Source organism: Gadus chalcogrammus, chromosome 13 (assembly GCF_026213295.1).
Source record: "Gadus chalcogrammus isolate NIFS_2021 chromosome 13, NIFS_Gcha_1.0, whole genome shotgun sequence".
Lineage (NCBI taxonomy): Eukaryota > Metazoa > Chordata > Actinopteri > Gadiformes > Gadidae > Gadus > Gadus chalcogrammus.
The window spans coordinates 11,706,626-11,728,991 of NC_079424.1; the positions used below are offsets into that span (position 1 = coordinate 11,706,626).

Here is a 22,366-nt window from a genome sequence, read left to right on the forward strand (position 1 = left end):
GACTGTGCAGAGCTCGGTGGGAAGCCTGTTTGGACTGGCAGATTTTCTTTTTTTGTAGTGTGTGTATGTGTAGGTGCGGATGTGTGGCTGTGTGTCTCTTTGTGTGTGTCTGTGTGTGTGAGAGATAGAGTTTGCATCAAGAGGCACCGCTAATTAAAAGGCCGGGTACACAAAAGACGGCGCTGATGCATTTCAATGTGATTGCAATGACCTTCAAAGGGCCTCAGCTTCAATCAGCTGCCTCGTCCGCATTGAGATGCATAATGGCTTTTGAATTGTCAGCGGTATTCGGGTGCCCAGCTGATTATTGTTAATGATGCATCCAAACTGATATCGACTGCTGTGGCAGGGAGTGGTGCAACATTAAAGAAACAAGGCAGCAAAACCACCTTCAATTGTGGGCCTCCACGCTGCGACCAATAGAAAGAGAATAATTGGCACAATTATGGACACATTTACAAAGAGAGGCCGACACAACATCATGGAGGACTGAAATCAATGGGATGCATCCCAGCGCGCTCTCTAAGGTGGCGGGCCCCCATCTCGGGGAGCTGGGCCCACTGAACATTGATCCGTTCACAGTGCAGGCGCAGAAAATAGACTTCTGAACAGCAGGAGGTGTGGGGCATCTCTCTGGGGGTAAGGGGAGAAGGGGGGGGGGGGCTGTTGGAAGACCTCCACAACACCTGGCATGCTCTCTTCCTCCTCTGAATCCGATGCATGCTGAGCAGAGTATCTCCTGGTTCCCCACCACAAGAGATGCTGGGTAGGACCGTGTCCATGCATAGTCCGGCTGAAGGCTCTTGTTGGGCTGCTCTGCTATCCATTATTTATCTATCTGCTCTTATAATTCCACGGTTGAGTTCCCTAATTGGTCCCTCGCTGATTTTTTCCGTAATACTCCCCCTGTCACAGACTGCACCTTCCCTGTGGGTGTAGTCGCTGAATGAGTGCTGCACACAACAGGCCAGATGCACAGGAACCAGGGACCTGCCTAGGCGACAGGAAGGGACCACAGCCCACAGCAGTTATAGAAGCAGAGTGGAAGCTGGTAGGCCCTGATGTTGTGGTCCTAAAGCCCATTTAGACTTTCGCCCATTCTTTAGCCGTGGGGCTCTCACACAGGAGTGCCACAAAGAGCAACAGCAGCACGTCGGTGTGGAATTCACTGGCCAATTTAGACGCACACACAGTGTCAACAAGCGCCGTCAAGTCAGCACTATATACACCGGGGACAGAGAAGAGAAACCCGGAGCTCTTGTACTTGAGCTCATCACACCGGGCCCCGTGGCACACAGGCCCCTACAAAGGCCCTTCTGACGGAATGTGGATGTCACTGCTTGGAAAGGAAACACGTCCATACCCTGAGCTGTACAATGTGACCAGATGATCTGTAGACAGACAGACTCACTTTACACAAACAACACCTCTTCCATGGAGATTATCGAGGTAATGGATTAGATCCTGGCACCCTTCCATCCGCCCTTATAGCCTGATATAGGCTCCTGGGTTAAAAATAAATGGGGATGGAGGGTGGAGCGGAGGGTGGAGCGGAGGGTGGGTGCTGTGTGGGGTGACGGGGTAATGTCAAACAGCTGTGAGATGCTGGCGGATTTGTATGGAGTCAGTCGACTTAAATCACAACAGCTGGGACGACAGCTCTCGCTCACTCACTCACGCACACACTCACTCACACACACACACACACACACATCCTCCGCACTCGTATCTCTCTCCTCTGGAGTCTTATCTCCACCAGAGATAAGGCCACCTGTAGCTCACACTCTTGGATATTCAACCATGCAGCACCCATGCAAACTAAACAAAACACAATCGCCCCTGAAGATTTGTTTCATGCTGGTCTAGAAGTCACCGTCCGAAAACCATTGACTGTAGGAAACAGACTCAGAAAGGTGACGAGGACAAAAAACTGCATGTACAAGTGTACTGAATATATTTAGATGCAGACACAGACAAAGTGTCTGATACAATAAAGAGAACACCCCCCCCCCCCCCCCCCCCCACACACACACACAAACTAAGCTGCACATGTGTGCAGCACGCCATGCATAACCGCCCCCTAAATTTCAACATTCCGTTCCATCCCCATTGTCAACACACTTCAACACCCCGTTTGAACCCCACCAACATGTCACCGATGTGTTTGGTCGCTCAGAGCAAAAGTGTCAAAATGCCAGCTTGACAACCCCTGAGCTGGAACCACCCCCGAATCAGCCAAAACACCTTCCTGTCAATCACAGCCTAGCACCAATCAGGAGGTGAATTGACAAAGGAACACTTTACTCACTGCTGGCCTGTCGCCCTGTGGGATATCTGAAGGGGAATGTTCTTCACACACTGTGAAGAAGATGACAGCAGTCCTAAGGGTGTGTGTGTGTGTGTATGTGTGTGTGTGTGTGTGTGTTTCAGTGTGTGTGCGTGTGCGTATGTGTGTGTGTATGTAGCAGACACAGCAAACACATTAAGTAGCTTTCTGATTGAAAAAGTCTACTCCCCTCTCTGATAGAGTAAGTGAGGGAGCGAGACAAAGACAGAAAGAGACAGAGAGAGAGAGACAGAGACAGAGACAGAGATAGAGACAGAGAGAGAGAGACAGAGACAGAGACAGAGATAGAGACAGAGAGGTGGGTAGAAGATAAGAGGACCAACAGACAGAAGATGAAAAATAAAAGGGACCAATGCAGCCAGTGGAGACCAATGAGCTATTTTCTCCAAAAGCCCCATCCCTAGGCCCTACCCACACACATGAGAACTAAATCCAGCAAGTAAGGTAGTGCACAGCAGCTCAATGTATAGTGGCCCATCAGCAGGATTTACAGTTCCTCCATAATTGGCATTTGGATTAAAGGTTGAAGCCATGTTGGAGTCAGGATCCTGTCTGACCCCGTGCTCCCTTGGCCTAAACCCAAGGAGCTCAATGGTGGATCCATCCCTGAATCAGCTACTGCAGTTACTGCATGAGAGAGAGCTCATGCAGGTCCTGGTCGAGGTTTACGTACAGTGTTTTGTATCTTCCAATCGAGGCAGCTTAGAAAGAGCTAGGGGTCACAAACGGTTAACTGCCAGAAGGTAGCTGCTCTTTTTCCTAACAATGCAAGTGTACTCACAGGGAAATTAAGATGGTCCTCTCAGATTCATCGTTGAACTTAGACTTCGCATCCCTCATCCCTTTAGAAGTCGTCAATCATTCCATTAGGTCTTCGCCGCATGCACCGCAGTCGATGGAAACATCTGCTCCACCGCTTTCCAGCCGGGCTACTCCGTCCGCAGCGCACTGCCAGTCTAACTAATATACCTTCAGCGAGCTGTGGGGGTCCTAAATCAACCCCAGCCGACTGTGACCTTGTAATGGGTCTCTGGATGCCATGCCTTAAACCAACCTTAGCCCCAAAATGGCTGGCGCTGGAGCCCAGTTTCCCCTCCCATTATGTCCTGGCCAGGCAGACGTCGACTAAATACAGGAAGCGAGGGAGAGAGGCGTCGAGGGAGCAGGGGTGTGCGGGCGGGTCGGGGTGGTGGTGGGGTGGTTCCTGGCGGAGGGCAGAGAGGTGATGCGGGCACAATGCAGTCCCTTCTTCACCTCTGTTCACTGGATGCCCACGGATTGGATGTATGTTATTTTAAGAGGAGTCATTTGAGGGTTTTTTAAGATTGAGGGGAGTATGTGTGTGGGTGGGTGCATGTGTGAGTGTGTTGGGGGGATCTCGGGGAGGACAGCTGTACTGTAAATCTCGAAGGATCTGTGGAGGAGAAGCAGGACTGGAGCCAAGGGAGGGGTCTGCTGTCCACACCTGACAACCCACCGTTTGTGTGGTGCCCTGAAAGTCAGCAGAGATTTGTGAGCAAAATACACAACACCCATCTTCGGCTCTCCTCCAGAAGACTTCCATGGAGTCACTTGTGGAGCCACTAGCAATGTGCACGTCATGTACAAAGCACTAAATCAGGAAGAGGCAGACAACAACACTCCAAGCCTCCTTTCCCTTGCTGTTATGGAAACTTAGCTTCTTGCGTCCATCCACAAACAACGGTACCGAAGCCCTCCCAGCACGGCCCAACTATACTCCGACGAGGCTCAGTTAAAAATCGGCGCAGTTCAACCCCAAAAAAACTCAAAGCCGGTGACATTAAAGCAGGCTTTTCAAAACAAGAGCGGGCACCCTGCTCTCACTAATGATTCCCCTAATGCTGTTAAACTAGATGGAGATCATTTGTCACCATTCAGAGGAGGCAGTGCGCCGAGGGATCCCAGCGTGCTGCTCCGGAAGAGAGGAGAAAACACCCTTTTATCCCCCTCCTCGGAGACTAAGAGGATAACTCATCTACTCAACCACCACTACCCATCCAACCACCCACCCCCACAGGAACAAATGAAGTGATCAATCAACCCCCCCCCCCCCCCTCCTCGGCAGTCCCAGAGAGAGAGAGAGGAGAGGGCCAGAGGCATGGGGAGAGAGAGCCTGGAGAAGCCAAAAACACACACACACACACACACACACACACACACACACACACACACACACACACACACACACACACACACACACACACACACACACACACACACACACACACACACACACACACAGTTTTAGTTTATGAAAGTAGCAAAGGGATCAGATTTGATATGAAATGCAAAATGAGCAGCTATTGGAATGAATGATGAAAGCCCTTGGATTGATATAAATGAACTACTGACAAATGTTCTCATAGGATGAGTTAGTCACAGAATAACAGATGTGTTAGCAGAAATTCGTTAGAGAGAAATAGAGAAAGAGAAAGAGAGAGAAAGAGAAAGAGAAAGAGAGAGAGAGAGAGAGAGAGAGAGAGAGAGAGAGAGAGAGAGAGAGAGAGAGAGAGAGAGAGAGAGAGAGAGAGAGAGAGAGAGAGAGAGAGAGAGAGAGAGATTGTGTATCTGCCGAATACACAGCAATTTATCTGAATAAAAGCCTTGCTTTTGTGAAGCACTATAAAGAAAATGTGTATTAAATCGTGAGACAGGTGACGCAACAAAGAAGACATACACACAGAGAAAGAAAAAAGTGGAATAGTTTTTGCCTTGTTAAGGCGAAACAGGTCCCTCAGACAAAGGCTTGTATTTACATCGTCTTCAAGCAAAAAACGAAAGATAACAATGACAACATTTAGCCAAATCCATTGTCTAGACATCATCTGGAACTCGGCCTATCATAACAACGGCGGGGGTCCGGACTGCGACCAGCATAACCTCAAGCCCTTGGTTTGTGTTGTGCGCCAGGACACGGCCGGCACAGCACAGACCCCCTGATGGATGGTGGTGGAGGGATGGTGGTTCATGTGAGGTCCCCAGACCACAAGCCAAGACTGATAGACATGGGGAGAGGAGGGGAGAGGGGGTGAGGGGATGCAAGAAAGCGGTTGCCTCGCAAGAGTGAGAATCACAGAGACAGATTGAGAGGGAGAAGGAAAGAGGCAGGGAGAGAAAGACAGAGAGAGAAAGAGACAGAGAGCGAGTGGGAGCAAGACTGAAATAGAGACAGGCAATCGCTATTTGTCACGTTTTGTGGGGCCAATTGAAAATAAGTAAAGAAAACAAGAGACACATAAAGATACGAGAGGGCAACGGAGAAGAGAGAAGAGAGAGACAGGGAGTGAGAGAGAGAGTAACCCTCTGAGACGTTGGCGGAGAGGTAAAGAGACAGTGAAACGTAGAGAAGAATGAGGAGGAGGAGAGATATTCTGCTCTCTCTCTCTGGTCTGGCAGCAAGCCTTCTGGCAGAGGCCTCTGATATCCATTGCATATGGGTGTATAGTGGGTTTTACACACACACACACACACACACACACACACACACACACACACACACACACACACACACACACACACACACACACACACACACACACACACACACACACACACACACACGTAACTGATACAAGCGAGAGGTACAAGGTTAGAGCAACATTGACAGAAACACATTGACAGGATTGTCTCTGCAAAATGTACAGATTTCATGATTCCTTTTCCAAGCCATTACACTCCAGTTAGCCCAGATCGTAACATATTAGTGCAAATCATTTTTACAGCTGCTTAATAATGTACCGGTAATCGGAGAGGAGAAGAGGAGAGAGGAGAGGAGAGAAGAGAAGAGAGCAGAGCAGACATTTGAGAAGAGAAGAGGCATCAATCCAGATGATGAGGAGAAGAGTGTGAGGCATTAAGGAAGTGAGGTAAGAGGAAGAAAGTAGAAAAACAGACAGGACGTATACAGGAAGTAAATAAAACCAAATGGACCTCCAGGGGTTATGGATGTCCTAAGTGACTTCCTGGAGGGATTTCCGGATACGTAGAGAGAAGTATGTGTTGGTTTCTTGCTCAATGCCTGGTTCAAATGACAAACACAAGGTAAATGAAGATGCTTGAATTATGAATACACAAAAGGAAGCAGAATGCACATGGCTAGACACAAATAGATTCCAACCCCCCCACATGCACACACACACACACACACACACACACACACACACACACACACACACACACACACACACACACACACACACACACACACACACACACACACACACACACACACACACACACACACACACAAATAGACAGAGATTGATCTCACCGATTAAGTGTATACTCAATCACTGTGTCTTTATTAAGTGCTGGGCCCACCCCAAGCAGAGTGCACACCATGCACACCAGCCAGTGGTGTGTGCACAGTGGCTGTCAGAACTGTCACTCAAACCTAACCCTAACAGGAATAGTTAACATAACGTAGTGAAAACAGCACCTCTTGGTTCTTTAATACAGACTCTGTTATTCCATTTTTGGTTGGAGTTACCAATTGCAATATTCTTCTGCTGAGGATTAATGCCAATTAATTAGTAATGGGGGGAAGGGAGGAGGAGGAGTAATATAACTATTGTCTTTATCAGTGCCTCTGCCCAGTCATCACATCAAACCCGCCCCGTATTTGATCAATGGTTGTGATTGGCATCAATCAGCCAAAAGTGGGCGTGGCAGTTGCCATGCTGTAATCAAGAAGAGGTGTATTTCCTACAATAGATTTGCATTATACCAAAATAAATTGTTGGGTGATCAGAACATCAAGAGGTCCTTATGGGTTGTTACCGCGCTCAGCTCGGAGCAGCCAATGGGCTCCCTTCAAGCTGATGCAGTGAAAGAGGTCTGTGCGCTACGTAGCACATACTTTTTGCTGTGAACAGACTGTAGTTTCAGATAGTTTCACAATTAGAAAGAGCAGAATGCTGGCGAGACCTCTTGTGTGAACCGAGCACAGCACCCTGGTAGTTCAAGACACCCAATCCCATGACGAGGAGGGATCAGGCAGAACAGACCCTCCGAGCAGTGTGTTTGTTCTGTCACCGTGGGCCCAGGATGCAGAAAGTACACCACGGGCTAAAGATACCACCCTCCTTCATCTATTTTGGATAAGAAAGGAAAAACCTTTTCTTATTTTGTTGATAGACCCAAATGTTCTGAATCAGTTTCCCATCAGTGTGCTTGCATCACATGCCATCTGGGTGGGGGATCACACACACACACACACACACACACACACACACACACACACACACACACACACACACACACACACACACACACACACACACACACACACACACACACACACACACACACACACACAACTGAGTAATCAACGACTGGCTGTGACTGCAGAGTGGCCATCTGCAGCAGTGGCTACTCAGGCTTGGAATGAGAGAGGGTTGGAGAATAGCTTCAAACGTGCTTGCATGTGAAGAATCCCCTCCCACACACACACACACACACACACACACACACACACACACACACACACACACACACACACACACACACACACACACACACACACACACACACACACACACACACACACACACACACACACACAAAGTCAAACTCTTACTGGCAGCCATGATGAGGCCCTGACCTGTGCGAACTCTTGACAGTGTGTTTGGATTATCAATGTGTGGGGTCAGCATGTGTGTGTGTGTGTGTGTGTGTGTGTGTGTGTGTGTGTGTGTGTGTGTGTGTGTGTGTGTGTGTGTGTGTGTGTGTGTGTGTGTGTGTGTGTGTGTGTGTGTGTGTGTGTGTGTGTGTGTGTGTGCACATAGGTATGCAGAAGGGAGAGAATCAGAACGGTCACCGTCGATAACATCTGATTTATGCAAGCAGTATAAAAGCATATTAAACAACTTATGATCTGACCACAAAACTACGAACCAAATCGTCCCCAAATTCCATTGCGTGTGTGTAAGATGCAGCCTTTGTTTATCCTTCCAGCCACTCTGATGAGCAGTGGCTGAATCCGCATATGCTAGGCTGCCTATGCTAACGATGAGTCTATTACCTCTCTAAACCTGCGGCTGCAACACAAAAACAGGAGGCTCCAAGAACACACATCTAACGGTCTAATCTAAACAGCCCCAACGTAAACCCCGCCACGCCACGCACCAATACACGCATCCCCCCCTGTAGGCAGCATTAAAAAGCCATTGCCTACCCACTTTTAAGTGGCTCCAAAACACAAGCTAAGCAGACTGTCTGCCATCGTAATTGATTAGCGAAAACACATTCCGCATCCACTTCCCACAAGAACCAGAACCAGAACCAGAACCGTGGGCATTGCCGTTGGTGGGCGTCGGTTGGGATCCCCATTGTGGATCTCCCAAAAATGGTCATGTGGGACCCTATTCTTATAACAGCTGAGACCCCTGCCTATAGACACACACACATGCAGAGTCCTCTGGGGGAAACCCTGCGTGACTCTGACAATCAATCAGTGGATATTGCTTTTATTGACAGTCCACAGAAGAGTCTCCTTCTGTTTGATGAGCTCTCTCTCTCTCTCTCTCTCTCTCTCTCTCTCTCTCTCTCTCTCTCTCTCTCTCTCTCTCTCTCTCTCTCTCTCTCTCTCTCTCTCTCTCTCTCTCTCTCTCTCTCTCTCTCTCTCTCTCTCTCTCTCTCTCTCTCTCTCTCTCTCTCTCTCTCTCTCATTCCCCTCTCTCACATCCTCCTTCTGACTGTATACACATTTCGTTATGGTTTTTCTTTCATGCTCATACGGCAAAAAAAATTCTCCAATGCTATGATTTGGGGGAAATATCACACACACAAATACACCCACCCACACCCACACCCACACCCACACACACACACACACCGTTACTGCTAACCCAATCAGACACCACAAAATGATTCCTTCCTCGGGGTGAGGGAGGAGGAAGTGTGGTGGGCTCATGCATAATTCATATCTACTATGATACACTTTCTGCTCCATGCATAATGCAGACGCCCTGTCCACCAGCTAGCGGAGGGGAAGAGAGCGGTATTTAAGAACGGCAAATGAAACGGAAAATGAGCTAGCACCGTCTAACGGCCACTAACAGACCCTGGACAAACGGCCAGAGAAACTGAAAACGCTTTCGGTTAATTGTAGTATGGTCCATTGGAAACGTTATCGAGTTAAAAATGAAACAATCTCAGAAGAAACTGTTCTTCCAAAAAATATCAAATGACCTTTAACGTGTAAATCGGTGTGTGCAGATGGAGCAATTTCCAAAAGTATTGAGCAATGTATTTCAATGAGGCAATTTATAAAAGGGGAGTAAATAGCAAACCCACAAATACCTCTCCTCCATCAAAAATCCATTATGAAGAAATAAGCTTGATCTTAGTTTAATCACTTCCATTCTACAAACTGTGGGGGTAAAATCATCACAGAAAAGACAGAAAAATCGGATAATGTTGCAAACGCAGCCCTTCCAGTCACAACGTAAATCTTTGCAGGGAACAGTATTAGAGTTGACTTTTACGGCTCACATCGGCTTCTCTCACATGGAAACAGCACTTCCCAGTACGGCCATCACTTTAATGAGGCTCACTTTCTGCCCTTTTTTGCTCACTTAAGGACACCGTTCCAATGCTTGACCGCCTCTCCCATTTTTCCATCAACCTCAAACCATTATTCTCCCCCTCGATATCTCCCCCCTATTTTCTCTCTTTCTCCACTAATGGCTTTGAAAGGCATCCCTCTTTGAACAGAGCGGTGCACATTTGTGGGACATTTTTGTTCCATTCCTCGATCTAAACCCCTCAGCCATCCATAGTCTCTGTCCCGCTGCCAACAATGCATGGCTGAAATACCGGAGAAGCGCTGTCGTGTGCCACATGGGACAAGAGATAATACCGCTCTCGTCAAACAGATGTCTCTCCCTCTCTTCCTTTCTACCTCACTCTCTCTCCGAGGAAGCAGGAGGAAGAAAGGGAGTCTCCTGGAGAGAAAGAGGAGAGGGATGGAACAAAGGAGGGATTGGCGTGGCCTTTGAAAGGCAGCACGCGTCCCCCAGACAGAGTTTTCATCTGTCAGCTGAACAGAAGGGCAGCAAGAACACCCAACACCCGTGTGCATGTATGAACACACACCTCGCTTTCCTGATACCCATGAAGGATGAACCATGAAGCAAAAGAAAAGCAATCACTACAGATATAATGACATTCACCGGGGATGCTACCTGTGTTTTGTGTTGTGTTTTCATTTCTTTTTATTTTGATAAAACACAGCAACAGTAATGGGTGTCAGGGGAGGCCGTCACGCAGACACGGCCCAGTGTCCATCTGTCAAAACGGAGACAAGCTGAAATGGGTTGGCGGGATAAATGTAGGGCTTGATAGTGGGGGGGGGGGGGGGGGGGGGGGGGGGAATGGAAAGATGGATAACGGAGTGAAGAAATTGATACATAGATAAATGGGAAGAGCTGGGAAAGCCGGGTAGGCTGGAGATGAGTAAATGGTTCAAAAGTGTGATCCTGTCGTCGGGGAGGGGGAACACCTTAAGGAAACTAGGATGGATTACAATGCATTGTTCATCTTAAAAGAGAAAAAGGACCTGGAAATCGTTTTATACATATCCCATGAATTCTGCAATGTGAAAAAGCATTATTTAGTTGACATTCCAACTGAAAAAAACCAATACAAAAAAGAATGATGCATTTCATTTTTTACTGATATTCGAAAAGCAAGTGCGCAATCAGTATCGTCCCCTCTGCCTGTCAATCATTGCATAAACTGCACGCATTAAAGAGTCCATTGCCCCCCGAGGAGAGGTCAATATCTCTAATGAGAATCAGTTAGACGCCGACAGCATTAGCTCGACACACGCGTGACGGCAGAGAAATGAAAAGAAAACAAGGAAACCGCGATGAGGCGAGGAGCAGCACAGGACAGTCGTCTCCGTGGGTATGAGGACCGTGAACGTAACTGTTGCCTCTCTCCCTCTCCCTCCATCGCTTTCTGTCATCTGTGGCCCCCCCCCACCACACCCTAATTGTTTCATTTGTATCATCTCTCCCTCATTGACCCCCCCCTCTCTTCTCCTCTCCACACTGTCTGCTCTGTGCCAGGGGTCCTGTCTGCAGCAAGCGGCGCTCTGTCACGGTTCATAGACTCCCTATCTCCCTAAAGATGACTCCCTGGCGGTGCGGGGAAGACAAAGAGAGGCAGAGAGAGAGAGAGAGAGAGACAGAGAGAGAGACAGAGAGAGAGTTAATCTCATTATGAATAGGGATCATCTGCCGTTGACTCCGGGCCCATGGCCGCACGCGGAGGGGCTGGGCGTGGAGGGAAATGACCCGGAGCACACATCAGTGATTTGGAGAGCTGCCCCAACCCGCGGTCTTCAGTCTGCACGCTAATGAAAAATGGAAACTCTCACCTCAGCCGACGCCATCACTAAAGGGGGCTTTTAGCCTTTAACATCTTGTACAAAGGACTTCACATGGCATTGGATTGTACATAATGTGTTCGCTCATGACCGATTGAGACAGCGTTTGTATTGTAAGGATAAAAGAATGCCCCCAAGAGGACTATTGAGGGAAAAAAGCTGAGACAAGAAAAACCAAGAGAAAATAAATAATAATTATATTTAAGTATGAATTCAAAACTTGATGAGGTCTACGTTTTTTTCCTTTCTTTTACTGTCTGTCTCCCGCTTTTTGTTCTCCACAATCACCTATTTTCCAAAAGTACTGATATTCCTTATACTGTATTGGCTTCTTTTAGGTTATTAAGCAGTGCACAAAGCCTTTGATGTCTTCACGTTCCTCCCTTTCGTTTTACTATGGTGCGAGTATGGTAAGTTAAATGCAGCTGGGAAGACGTTGAAGCCCAAATATTCTTAAATATGCACCTCACTGTCCTATTTAAAAAAGAATATATCCCACATATCTTGAATTGTAAATCACTAACCTGACTTCCAAATCCAGAACTCATTAACTTAAATTAAAGCAAGACCTACTTTGTGCTGAAGATTTTAATTAGGGAGAAAGATAAAATGAGAACTTCAGAATAGGAGAATAACTGCATGTAAATGATTCTCATTTACATGCGAACTGCAGGTGCAACTTATCCTCCAATGTTGAGTGTCCAGAATGCTCTGACATGGAGATTATGTTAGACGCACAATATACCGGAGCCTGAAATCTTCTGCCCTTCCAACAGCGTAACTGTTGTTCAAACTGAAGGAGGGGGGGTTGAATGGACACTTAAGTCTGTGGAGGGACCATCACTGAGGTGATCCTCTCCTACATTACTTAAACAGTAATGATTGATTTTAAGCACTATTGCTTAACACGTTTGTTTTTCTCGAATACTTCTTGATCTTCAAGTCAACGTTTGTTTGAACCATATTAAGACATGTTCCACCAAAAGCTCTGTGGGCTTTTGGTAGCACATCTAAAATCAGACTTAACAGACTAGTAACAATGCTTGTAAAGTGAATAAAAACCATTCAACCATCAGAAAGGATTATGCTACCCTGTTCATTAAGGCCAGCAGGATTCCTTCATTAGCTCTAACTAAGCCACTTCCAACGCTCACTGGTGATTCCCACTCACCAATCAAGGTCCATTTCCTTTGCGGAAAACAAAAAGGGAACCCCCCCCCCCCCCCCCTCCCATCATGGCTTGTCCTTGGACACACCAACCGGCAATCGTCTGCGGCGCTTTAATCAGAGATGGCGCTGTAACAAACAAACAAACTCTCCATGGGATCGGAACGCATTGTACCCATGGAGATCCCCAGCTGGCCGACCCAGCCGAGCAGCCCATGCCTGCCCACCCTCCAGCTGCATCCATGGGTAGCATTCACTAAAGGGTGGGCCGGTGCAGAGTGCTCCAGCCAGGCTGAGGAGCTGGCAGATGACTCCCGTGCACCTCGTTAGATCCAATATAGGGGCTTAGTGCTGGGTGGGGGTGGGCAGCCCGCACGCCCCCAGCCCCTCAACCAGCAGCGGGGAGGCCTGCTCCCGTACCAGCCTGCGAGAAGAAAGGGACAGCAACCAAACCACGCAGGGAGCATCTCTCTGAGTGTGTGTGTGTGTGTGTGTGTGTGTGTGTGTGTGTGTGTGTGTGTGTGTGTGTGTGTGTGTGTGTGTGTGTGTGTGTGTGTGTGTGTGTGTGTGTGTGTGTGTGTGTGTGTGATGAACAAACGACGCACCATATGGGGAATACATTTTGACTTGAACAAATCATTCGGTGGCCCGGTGTGATGAGGAACTGCGGCCTTGGATGCTCCTCCAGCTGTGGGGGTTGAACAATGGGAGGGGCCCTGGGAGGGGCCCTGGGAGGGGCCCGGGGAGGGGCCCGGGGAAGAGCACAGGGTAATCAGGTGCATCCAATTCTGGGCTGCCGCAGGACAACTGTGTCCAAGGAAAGGCTCTGCCCTGTCGTGTGTGTGGGTCTCCAGGAAGGACGTGATGTCGATGACTAGGTTATTATCCTTAGTTTCCGCTTAGCTCATGTTTCCACTGAGACCTGCTAAGGGTCATTTCCTTGGCCATTCCTAGCAGGTCCTGCAAAACGCTTTAAAGAAATGCTCATTAGCATCGAGGACGTTGTGTGAGAGATCAGGGTTTATTTTTGGGCAATAATATTGACAAAAGACATTTTCATCCCTTGAGGTTTTTTAGGCTTCATTTTTAAGGCTTCAGTTGAAAATGATACTTAAACGGTTCTCAATGGCACTGCCATATATTAACACAGGCCATTCCAAAATATTGGAATAAATATTTTCTTTTCTTCTTTCGTTATAATATTGGCGGGAAGAAAAAAGGTGGGGAAATAGTGTGGCCATCAAAAGTAATTATTGCAGAGAGTTATAAGAATCCAACTCTGGACCCCAACAACAGGGGAGGACGTCTTAACGTCTCGATGGATCCATTGAGATCTGAGGCACCGGGGGGACTGATTGGGGCCAACCAAGAAAAGGACTTTAGATGACTGGCCCTGATTGGCCATTGACTGGACTGGGAGACGCTGATTGCTGGGAAAGAGTGGGCTGATCAAGACAAGTGATAGGAGCGTTCCTTACTTAACAATGTAATGCTCGTGCAAAGCTGAGCCCTCCGCACACAGAGTGAGTAAGAAGGGCTTCTGGAATAAGGCGCCGCATAGTTAGGAAACTGGCTTAAGAGTCCAGATAATACCATAAAAAGACTAAATTTGGAACTTTCGAGCAGTCGCACGCATAGACTGTCGGGAGGCCTCATGCTCCACTTGCGCCCAGCTAAAAACATGACATTTAGGGAACAATAAAACACCCAGAAATACATTGCCATTAACAAACATACTGCCACTATCGGCTGAATAGGAAACGACTCGGCTCGGTTGCGGTTCGTGATTCGACATCAAGCGTTCAACACTGGACGGGATAACAAATCCACCTACTGAATCTCAACGCCATGGAGCCTGGCTGTGTGCTGATGAACAAGAGTGCGACTCCGTAACAAGATCATGACGGATGCCCAATTAGCAAGTGGACGTTCCCCCAGACTACGAGGACGCCCCCTCCCCCCAGCTAACCTCTAGCCTAAAATAAGTCCCACATGTGGACCTTTGGCAGGAGCGTGACCCCATTAAACCAAAACAAGACCTATGCCGGGCCCAGCTAATGACATCGCACCCTGCAAGTCTGGCCTGAACTGCTAAATGACAGCCACGCTCACACTCACAAACACACAAACTAGTGTGTTGTGCATTAACATAGACAGACCAACATGCACATAGAGCGAGCCACACATACTCCCAAAAGACAGATACGTGCTGTAGGTGTAGACACCACACACACACACACACACACACAACAGTCTGTTGAAGCCAAAAGTGTCGATAAGAATAGGTCAAACAACAGATGGTTCACTTTGGATTAGCAAAGACTCTGCCACTGCAGGCCACCGTCCACTGCTAGATCACCAGCAGAAGTCTTCTACAGTAATCTGGACAAATGCTAAACTAAAAAGGTCAAAATCCCCCCCCGTGTGTGTGTGTGTGTGTGTGTGTGTGTGTGTGTGTGTGTGTGTGTGTGTGTGTGTGTGTGTGTGTGTGTGTGTGTGTGTGTGTGTGTGTGTGTGTGTGTGTGTGTGTTAAATTAAACACACAACACACACATAAATTAAAACAAGCTTAAACCTTACCCTTTTGTAAGAGATTGAAGTATGTGTCGACGTGAGCAAATTGTCAACCATGCAAATACAAATTTGGCTATTTGCTGTTATCAGGAAAACAGACTATAAGGATAATGTAATTTAGCTAGATAGATAGATATTGGATGCAAATTTAGTAGTGATAAAAGGGAGAACCAGTGCAAAAAGAGAGAAGAAGGTGAACAGAATTAACAAGAAAATCTATTGTACTTTCTAATAAAACACATCACAGCAAAGAAATGTTATCAACATAATAGAGTGTGTGTATGTGTGTATATGCATGCTTGCTGCCTGCGCGTGCATGCGTGCGTGTGTGTGTGTGTGTGCGTGCTTGCCCATGCGTGGCCTGGTCTGGGTGACAGCAATAGGACGGGTCTATTGTGTTTGGCCAGCAGACCTGTCCACTTTCTTTTCTTATTAGACTGAATCATTAATCAGGGCTGACGCCCCACGGCTCCCTGGGTAATGTATGCACCGCTCTCTCAGGCTGGCAGGCTCTCTTAGAGAGACAATAGCAACAGTGCAGGATGGAATGGTGTAAGCAAAGACACTAGGGGACTCGTAGATGGAGAACACCCTCAAACAATAACATACAAATAAAATCAGCACGTACAGCTACCTGCCAGCGAGTATAACCAGAGTACTATTCAAATGTTTTCAAAGTAGCAAAACTTAGGCTTTGATCAAATCTTTTCCTAAACCACTTCCGATCTCCTGAATAAATTCACTGTCACGCATTCGGAGAGGAGAGAGGAAACGTCAGTAGAGCCCGCCTACTCTCCTGTTCTCCACTGACAGCGGCATATGATGGCTACTAATCACACACGCATCAGCCATTCCGCCCGCGCTCCAGATTCATTATTTAGGCCCAAGGTGCACAGCTTGCCTGAGTTAGCGTATTTACAATTCAAACAGGCCAGAGGTGCTGCAGCACCTTCTCCATCACCCCTAGGCGTGCCTGGCTTACAGAGAGAGAGAGAGAGCGAGAGCGAAAGAGAGAACTTTAAAGGAAGAGACAGAGAGAGAACTATAAAGGAAGAGCCTGATGCAACAAAAGCAGCTGTATGTAGACGGATATGCACATGTGAGAGTGCATAGTGCGTATGTACTGTAAAAGTGTTGACAGTACATACCTTTCTAATAAATGACTCCCCATGTCAAATTAGTGCACATACTGAAACATTAACCAAGCGAACATCATCTCCCACACACACACAAATACCTAGAATTTTGTGGTCCTTGACGAACAAGTGACAGATATCTTCAGGTCGTAATAATCCAACATCATAATTCAGAGACAGAGAGAGACGTGTGGTCAGATTCCCGGAGACCAAATTACCAAGAGAAAAACAAACTTTTCCGCCATAAAACCCACATATAATCACCAGTGCTATCCATCACAGCACACACGGAGCCAACAGTGAAACCCGATCGGGAACAACTTGAACCACAGAGACCAACAAAAGAAGAGGGCATCTCTGGCTCCGGTGTCAAGCTTTTAAATATTACAGGTTTGGAGCGAGTCGACGCCGTTCTTCATATGGCAGGCGAGGCACACGCCAGGCACGTGTGCACAGTACCATTCACACACACACACACACACACACACACACACACACACACACACACACACACACACACACACACACACACACACACACACACACACACACACACACACACACACACACACACACACACACACGCAGAGCAAACGGCTGGGCTCGTTTATGATCTTCAGCATGTCTGCGGCGTTCTTTTGACCAATAATGAGTGTAAGTGTGTGGGTGTGTGTGAGCGTGAGTGTGTGTGTGTGACGCACGTCACACCTGCTGTGCTGTGTTCCCACAACACCACCCTCAAGTACAGACCCATCTGGGTCCGGAACAAAGCACAGAGGTAAAATATCCCTCTCAGATGCCGGAGGCAGGAGGTGGGCGAGAAGCAACACTCGAGTACACGACCCGAATCTCAACGAGCACTCGGCTGCTCCTTCAGGCGCCGCACACTTTTGTTTTACTACTTGTCTTCATCATCGTGACGACAGTAAAACTCACAATCACAAGACCCAAGAAAGACTGTGTGTGGAAACCGGGGGGGGATCGAGGCACATGGAAGACGTTCACATGTGTGAGCGGGGCCGGCTGACAGATGTGGGCGGGATCAAAGTGGGATTGGAAAAAGAAAGAGGTGGAAGAAGAAGAAGCAAAAAGGAAAAAAAGGCAGAAGAGCGCATGGGCCTTGTTATTAAACCCCATTAGAGAATAAACAAACACACAGAGCTTTATGGTGACAGCAGATGGGAGGAGATATGCGGTGCAGGACCCATGCGGCCTGGCAGAGGGGGGGGGTGACGGTTGGGCCGGGGCACCCAGCGGGAGGCACTGGGGACGGGGCGTACAGTCAGCTCACCACGACCCTCGTTAGAGGGGCACTCTGCCTCTGGTCAGCGAGGACTGGTTTCCTCAGAGCCGGAGCGAGGATCTTGTAATTAAAACACACATCGACTACTCCTATAAATAAAGGCTCAATAAAACACAAGCAGACGTGAAACACATGGCAGAGTCTGAAACACAAAACAAAGTTAAATAAAATGACGAGCCAAAGCCGCTAATAAGCCAGAGTACCTTTGATCTCTGAGCTGTTCGGATGGGAGGGGAAGGGAGTGTGGAGGTGGGGGGGGGGGGGGGGGGGGGCGGTGGCGGGTCGGGGTGTACCATTCTACCCGGAGCACGGGGGTGAGTCGGGGCGACGCTGAACTCACCGCTGAAGAATGCGGGGATATTCGCTGACTAAGCAAACCTCCCTGAGCTCCAGCTGCCCAGGACGACAGACCGCTGAGCCATCTAATAGCGCAGGTGCAGCCCCCCCCCCCCGCCCCCCTCCCGCCCGCTCCATAACAGGCAGTAAATCCCTGCGCTAAAGGGGGCATCGCGTGTCCGCTACAAACCGCAGGCTCGCAGCAGGATGGACTTTGGTAGATGACGGTCAACGATATGTGAACAGTAAACATAAGACGTACCACTGTCCTACCTGTGGAGGTGAACCAGTGAAAAAAACACCTGGCAAGGTGGGAGATGGTGTGCAGGTGCACTCCAGAGCAGGAGCTGCCATCTCTTTGGCCATGCAGGGTTCCGGATGGCCTGAGATGGACACTGATCATGAGACGGACACTGATGTAGGAGAGGCAGAGGGATAACCAGAGTAGAAAAGGGGAAGGATTTGCTCAGTGAAACCCTCCCCACTGCTATGTTTACAACAGTCTTTTGATTTGTCCAAACAACCTCGCCTCGTTTCAACTGCCCAACCCCCCCTGGGGGCATTGAGGTCATTTGCTGTCATGTAGATTTAACTGAATATATCGCACAGTCTGAATGGGATAACACGGTACGGGATGAGCTGTTCAGCTTGGGTTTTTATGTTGTGAAAGTGCAAGGCCAAAAAGCTTTATCAGCCTGGGAGTACGCAGGAAAGTTTCCTAACATCCGAGCCCAAGACTAAATGACATTGATGTGAACTTCACGTTGGTGATCCACCTGGTCCTTTGCCCTTAAAGTCAAACATGTAATTTCCCCCATGTGATATTCTGAAAATGTTATTACAATACCATCCTTTACACCCATGCATTCATGGTCTTACAAGTTAAAAAGTAAAATACAAAAAAGACACTACAACAAAAGTAAAAAAAAACTGAAGTCTGACATCGTCCTCAAAGAGGAGGAGCATGTTGGCTGACAAAGAGGGGTACAAAAGGCAGCAGGTTGAGAGAAGGTTAACTGGGGAGGAGTCCATTTCCAATAAGAGACCTTTGTTACATTGCTATGAATGAGTCTCAAAGCACACCAGTCGGACACACACCTCCGTTGTTCTTAGAAATATTTTCCTCAAGGAGATCTAAGTAAAGAATGAATCCGGGATACTTCTTCAATATCTTTATAAAAGCATCTCTTGTCTCCGTGCCTGGTTCTATTCATCTGAAACCTTATAAATGCTTCAATGTGAGCTCTGCCAAAATATGTAAAAAAATAAAAATAAAAAGCTTTTGCGCAATGTTTTTTGTTATTGATGACTGTGTTTTCTCGATATTAACGAGTCATTGTCAGAAGGACTCGATTTTAAACCAGCTGGTAAAATACCATTCATTTCTCAACTGATTTTGGCCTCTGCCTCCTTCCGAAACCTCTTGCTACACTCTGTTGTCTCGTCCATCCTCGTATTTGTTTTATGACCAATTGTCACACTGCTGCTGATACTGTGCTGGACTGGCCCCGTTGTCAAGGCAGCAGTCGACTCCAAGCATGCTCATCGCCTTGGCAACAAGTCAAACAGCACAAATAAACTTGGTCAGATGAGGCACAGAAAGAGGGGCGGAGAGCAGACAGACAGAATGAGTGGAGCAGTCAACTATGCAGAGTCTCTAAGTCGTTAAGCTGCAGCACAGGGGCTGCTATCTTGTGCTCTGAGTCTCCTGATGGCTCAGCGGATTAGAGTTGTACAGGCTGTTGATGGTTTGAGTCTGATACTGGGAGGCACTCTGGAAAGTCTACCTGACTCGTGTCTGCAAACCTCACCCTCTTTATACTCTGTCCATTTTAATATTTTTCTTCTCTGTTTATTATGTATCTATATTGCATGCACACACAGCTTCCTTGTGTAAGGACTTTCTTAGTTAATTAGCAAAAACTGCAATTGTTAGGATGTCAACCTTTTATTCAAGACACAGGAAGGTCCATAAAGACAGCACAGTACAGTACATATATATAAAAATATATATATTTAAACAATACAAAACATTTAAGAGGGATGCAAATGAGGAATCAACTATTATAATACAAACACATTTACAAGCTTCGGGTCCAATGTTTCCAGAAGCAAGATGAGTATCTTGGATACACAGTGAAACCTATGCTACCAGGGTGTGTGTGTGTGTGTGTGTGTGTGTGTGTGTGTGTGTGTGTGTGTGTGTGTGTGTGTGTGTGTGTGTGTGTGCAGGAAGCTAGAAGAACCTTTTATTAGTGTTTACCTTCCCTCAGCCATCCGGTTACCATATCGTCCATGAAACACAGAGCCAACATAAAAAAAGCAGAAAACACACACAAACATATGGCGCGGATGAGCAATAAATAATAAGCTATTGTTTCCTGACAATGCAAATAGATTCCATGAACCTCATGAACCCGTTTATAGCACGACCGGAAGAGCATTGCATATAAAAAGTGGATAGCGCGTCAGATTGAGCTTTGACTCATTGAGAGCCTTGGCTGTGAACAGTGTGGATCGCACCCTCAAATGATGGGGAAAACAGCAAGAGAATGAGCAAGAGAGACAGAGACAGAGACAGAGACAGACAGAGAGAGAGAGAGACTGAGAGACAGAGAGAAAATCAGAAGGTGAGAAACATTTATATGATCAGAGAGAAAAATAAGCAAACCGGCCATTAAATGAAGCGTTACAAAAGCCTACATTTAGAAAAATTCCCGCTCACACACACACTTGCAGATGGACACATTGGCTGTGTTTGTTTAGATATGTTGAGCTGCTTTTAAACAATCTCCAGGAGGTCTCAAAGTGTATAATCAATACAGCCTATTAAGGCTAGTTGAAGGCGTTTCAGCCGAGGCATTTCTCGCAAACGTTTGGAAATAACCTGTTAATTATCTGGTTTCTGTTGGCTGTTGAGGACAGCCAATAACGGGGGATCTCCAGGCATCAATAAATCGCTGAAGCACTGCAGAGTCATCAGGCCTGAACACATTTGGCTGTGGCTCTGCCCAGAGTTGGGTTGCTCAAGTACCCGGTTCGTGATTGAGAACCATTAAAGGATAAACGTGCTGTTTAGGTTTCACAGGTCTGGTGTGAAAGTGTTTAGAACTGAAACAAGAGTATGATTTATATTCGGAAACCACTCAAAATCTTGGTCAAATAACAACAGAAAAACCTTCTATATAGGATATAAATATTGCTGCGCAAAATTGCTGCTGCCTCCTTGGTAGATTGTGCAACAATACTGACCTCTACTGGCTGCCATTGATTGTCATTATATTCGAAAAGTTGTCCAAAAACACTTCACAATTGAAAACTAGAGCGGTTTTATAAGCTAGTTTATTTATGGACAATTCTCAGATCAAGGTTAATTTTCCTTTATGTTCGTTCTCCCAGGAAGAGACCAGGTGGCTGGACAGAGAATGTGTGTGTGTGTGTGTGTGTGTGTGTGTGTGTGTGTGTGTGTGTGTGTGTGTGTGTGTGTGTGTGTGTGTGTGTGTGTGTGTGTGTGTGTGTGTGTGTGTGTGTGTGTGTGTGTGTGTGTGTGTTAGAGGGGGGGGGAGAAAGCAAGAGCAGGGACTGAATCAAAGAGCCTTTGAAGCAGCACAGAGCTTAAAGCCAGCGCTCTGGGCCAGTGCTCTGCGTGTCTGGGTGGAAGACGTGATGCATGGTCGGATGCAGGGAGACAGTGGAGGTCGCAGGGCCCGGAATCAAGGTTGGATTAGCCGTACAATGCTGAGGCTACAGTGAGACATCGAGGAGCATTGGCGGGTACAAATGTGTTCCGACAGACATGCGATGAATGTGGACTCTGCTTTTCATAGAGCCTGCATCCATCAACCCGAAACAGAGTGGGTGAAAACAACAGGGAGGAAGGGAGATTGCAACATCAGTAGAATGATATAACCTAGTTTAGACAAAAGAACAACAGGAGAGGGTCAAGAAATGAACTGACTTTAGCCACCATTCTACATGATCGGTATAAGAACGGCTATATCTGGACTAGGACATGAACGCTCCAATCGAGTCTTAATATCAGCCAACATAATGTAAAATGTTACATTTCAGCAGCCAATATGCATTAT

General features: G+C 47.3%; 1 protein-coding gene across 2 annotated transcripts in view; it reads right to left on the minus strand.

Moving 5' to 3' along the window:
* Positions 1–22,366, minus strand: part of prickle2b (prickle homolog 2b) — a 70,657-nt gene that overhangs the window by 39,694 nt on the left and 8,597 nt on the right. The window contains exon 1 of one of the 2 annotated variants that reach the window (XM_056605952.1): positions 18,552–19,128. The exons of the other annotated variant lie outside the window; for it this stretch is intronic. Within the exon in view, the coding sequence (XP_056461927.1) occupies positions 18,552–18,850 (299 nt within the window). The 5' untranslated portion in view covers positions 18,851–19,128. Of the gene's footprint in view, positions 1–18,551; positions 19,129–22,366 lie in introns of those variants that run through there. 2 annotated transcript variants of the gene reach the window in all.